This window comes from Crocodylus porosus, unplaced genomic scaffold (genome assembly GCF_001723895.1).
Source record: "Crocodylus porosus isolate Cpor-Errol unplaced genomic scaffold, CroPor_comp1, whole genome shotgun sequence".
NCBI lineage: Eukaryota > Metazoa > Chordata > Crocodylia > Crocodylidae > Crocodylus > Crocodylus porosus.
Window position 1 is genome coordinate 2,975,525 of NW_017728943.1, and position 3,976 is coordinate 2,979,500.

Consider the following 3,976-nt stretch of genomic DNA (forward strand, 5'->3'; position numbering starts at 1 on the left):
TGACTTCCTGCCCTTTGGGCAGGGGGCTGGACTCGATGATCTCCTGAGGTCCCTTCCAGCCCTAATGTCTATGAAATCTATGAAATCTAAGTTGAAACAGGCTTATTTTTAAGTAAGAACCTAATTAAAATCTGATTTAAATAAAAATGGCGGATTTTTTTTAAAGTTGACAAGCATTGCTCATGTTTATTCTTTCATCCCCTCAAGAATCCCCAGGGTAAATCATCCAGAAGAGACTCCAACTGCAGACCCCAGGACCAGGGAAGGGAGTGAGAATCTAGCCAAATTCTCTGATCAAGGTAGAAAAGCTCCTTGGAGAATTCCCTCCAGAGGCCCTGCATCTTTCTTAGAATCCTCCTGCATCCAAGACTGGAGGGTAAATAGGTACCTGGCTGAAGAGGACTTTTGAGTAGATCACTGGGGGTGGGAGGGAGATAGAGGCTGATTACCTCTCCCTACAAGGGACATGACACCTCCACAGTAGATGGCCCAATGTTCTTGTTCCAGGAGGCCAAGGCAGCTGTCAGCCAGGGGTTACCTGTTTGTTGTCTCCTGCCCACCATTCCTGGGAAGATGCTGATGGCAGGGTCCCAGCAGAGTCAGGGAAGAGATCTTCATGGAACTCCTGAACAGACTGCAAGAGACACAGGGACATCATGAGCAGGCATGGGCCAGAGAGAGACCATTCTCCTGGGACAGGCCTGCTGGCCCATTGGACTGGTACTGAGAGGCTACTGTCTGAGAGTGGCATGTGTGTCCTGGCCACCCAGCAGGAAGCCAGGCTCCTCCCTCCAGTTGATCTGCAGCCAGGGCTCCCCATACTCTACTCCCTCCAGTCACCAGCACCTGGCTCTACTGGGCTGCAGCCGAACTGCTTAGCTAGACCTCTAGGTGTCAGACATCTCAAGGCTTTGGGCTACCTCCCAGAACTGTCCAAAGGACTGCAGATGCCTTTGCCCTAAATCCACCCTACAAGACTCCTGCACATGGGGCCTCTTCCCCCTCCCCACCCCAGTTCACCCTGCTGCCCTAACTGCAGCCTTGCATCCTGTGTGCTTTGCTAACCAGACTAGGCATCGAGCTATTGCAGGCATAGAGCTATTGGAGGCAGGAGAAGGATGCTCCCTCCGCAGAGTAAGCCCTGGGTGCAGCAAGGCCAGTTTGGAGCTTGCCGCCCAGCCTGGGAGTGGGCAGATGCTGCTTCTGCTCCAGCTCAGTCTGACTGAGCAGAGCCCTCCGAGTTAAAAGCTACCACAACCAGCTAAAACACACACATAGTTTTGTAGTAGGTAGGGTCGAAAGGGACCTGAGCAGATCATCAAGTCCGACTCCCTGCCATGGCAGGAAAGAGTACTGGGGTAAAATGACCCCGGCAAGGTCTCTATCTAGCCTCCTCTTAAAGACCCCCAGGGTAGGAGCCAGCACCACTTCCCTCCTGATATCCAGCTTTAATCTACTCTCAGTCAACTTATGGCTGTTATTTCTTGTTACTCCCAGTATCGCTCAGGGGAACAAGGACTCTCCTAATGTCTGCTGGTCTCCCTCGGCCAGTTTACAGACGGCCACCAGATCCCCTCTCACCCTTCTCTTGTGGAGGCTGAACAGGTTCAGGTCCTGTAGCCTCTCCTTGTAGGGCCTGCCCTGCTGTTCCCTGATCATGCAAGTGGCCCTCCTCTGGACCCTCTCCATGTTGTCCACATCCCTCCTGAAGTGCGGCACCCAGAACTGGATGCAGTACTCCAACTGCAGCCTGACCAGTGTCGCATAGAGCACCTTCCCCCTCTACCAGTGCACCCTGGACAAGGGTGTGGAAAGCACCCTGTTCAAGTTCACTGATGACACCAAGCTGTGGGGTAAAGTGAATACACCGGCAGGCAGAGACCGCATCCAGGCAGACCTGGATAGGTTAGAGAAGTGGGAGGATCTGAACAGGATGCGGTTCAACAAGGACAAGTGCAGGGTGCTGCACCTGGGGAGAGGGAACCAGCATTATGGTTATAGGTTAGAGGCTGACCCTCTCATCAGCACAGAGGCAGAGAGGGATCTTGGAGTCAGGATTGACTCCAGGATGAATATGAGTCGCCAGTGCGACGAAGCAATAGGCAGAGCCAATCGCACCCTGTCATATATCAACAGGGGCATCACTAACAGGTCCAGAGAGGTCTTGCTCCCCCTCTATGTGGCGCTGGTCAGGCCACAGATGGAGTACTGTGTCCAGTTCTGGGCGCCACACTTCAAGAGGGACGTGGAGAACCTGGAGAGGGTGCAGAGGAGGGCCACTCATATGGCTGAGGGGCCTCCGTGGCCAACCCTATGAGGAGAGGCTGAGGGACCTAAATCTCTTCAGTCTCCGCAAGAGGAGACTGAGGGGGAATCTTGTGGCTGCCTATAACCTTATCAGGGGCCACCAGCAGGGACTCGGGGAAAAGTCTGTTCACCAGGGCCCCCCTTGGAGTCACCACGATCAATGGCCACAAGCTGAGGGAGGATAGGTTTAGGTTAGATATTAGGAAGAACTACTTCACCGTATGGGTGGCCAGAGCCTGGAATAGACTTCCCAGAGAGGTGGTGCTCTCACCTTCCCTGGGGATCTTCAAGAGGAGACTGGACAGGCACCTGGCTGGGGTCTTATGACCCCTGCCACCCCCAGTGCTCCTTCCTGCCCATGGCAGGGGGTCGGACCCAATGATCTGTCTAGGCCTCTTCCGACTCATTGATTCTATGATTATATGCAGCCTCTGTTTCTCTCTAGCTTCTTTTGAAGCTAGAGGGCTATCCTGCCATTGTGCTCCCACTGTCCTCTGCTTCTTGCCCGACGTACCTTCTCCTTCTGTCTCCCACTCTCTTCTGCTTCTGTCTTTTCTGGCATTGTCACCCTCATTGTTGCTGCCTCTGCCATTGCTCCTGCTGCCACCTTTCTTCCTTTCTTTTCCCCCGTGTCCACTTTCTAGCTGTCTCCAGATCTTCATTTCCACTGTTCAATTTATTTTCCACCTTGTGCTTACTTGCCACTAGAGGTGCACTGATACATAGGTCTGATGTCAGATCAGCACCAATATAAAGAAACTTGACTGTATTGGAAATTGGCCTGATGTGGCTGATAATTTAGCCAGCACTGCTGCCACCTGCCCTGAGCACAGCCCCAGCCCCAACACCAGCCCACAGCTGCAGGCCACCCCACCCCATGTAGATCTGGGGGCATGACTCCTTCCCCTGTGCTCTTCCTGCGTGCATGCAGCAGCAGGAGCCGCCTCTCCCACTCCCCCCAGACAAGCCACAGCTCCACCCTGCACTGGCTGGGCAGCGCCTGCCAGGGCCCTGGCCCCAGCCCCACTCCCTCTCTCACAGCAGGGGCCTTGATCTGCACCCCCCGCAAGCACCTTCCCCCACAACAGACTTACCAGGTGGACACAGCCGGGCTGCGTATTGGAAATCAGATCTATATCGGTCGATATGCCTCCTTAAAAATTGACTATCAGTATCAGCCCCCAAAACCTCTACCAGTGCATTCCTACTTGCCGTCACTGCTACTGTTTTGAGCTTCAGGTCTCCCTCCTGTACTCCTTACATCCCAACACTCTGTTGATCACTTTCTCTGCTTTCAGGTTTTCAATGCTGATTGGAGCCTACCACAAGAATAGGTTAGTGCAACCCACCTGAATTTATTAAATTTTCCATATTCCAAGCCAAATTAGCCAAAACGAATTCCAAATCCATGAGTCAGTCCAGAACCATAAGTGGCCCTACTACCAGCAAACATCCTCCACCCCCATCTGGGGCTTCAGATGTTTCCAAAACCTTTGGCGGGCATCCTACTTGCAGGCCCAAGCCTAGAGGCTTGGGGGTCGGATGCCCCAGAGTTTTGCTTGCCCTCAGCTCTAAGGGCTCAGGGGCAAGCCACCAGGGAGGAGTATCCAATTTTCATGAAGTGAACTTAAAACCAAGACCTTCCCTCTCCAGCAGCTAAGTGGGAAGT

The 3,976-nt window shown here is 53.4% G+C and overlaps 1 protein-coding gene across 1 annotated transcript in view; it reads right to left on the reverse strand.

Moving 5' to 3' along the window:
* Nucleotides 1-2,869, reverse strand: part of CDC27 (cell division cycle 27) — a 75,066-nt gene extending 72,197 nt beyond the window's left edge. The window contains exons 1-2 of the mRNA XM_019548519.1: nucleotides 2,822-2,869; nucleotides 539-634 (exon numbers count right to left, since the gene is read on the reverse strand). Of these exons, the coding sequence (XP_019404064.1) occupies nucleotides 539-634; nucleotides 2,822-2,869 (144 nt within the window). The remainder of the gene's footprint in view (nucleotides 1-538; nucleotides 635-2,821) is intronic.
* Nucleotides 2,870-3,976: the final 1,107 nt, after the last annotated feature.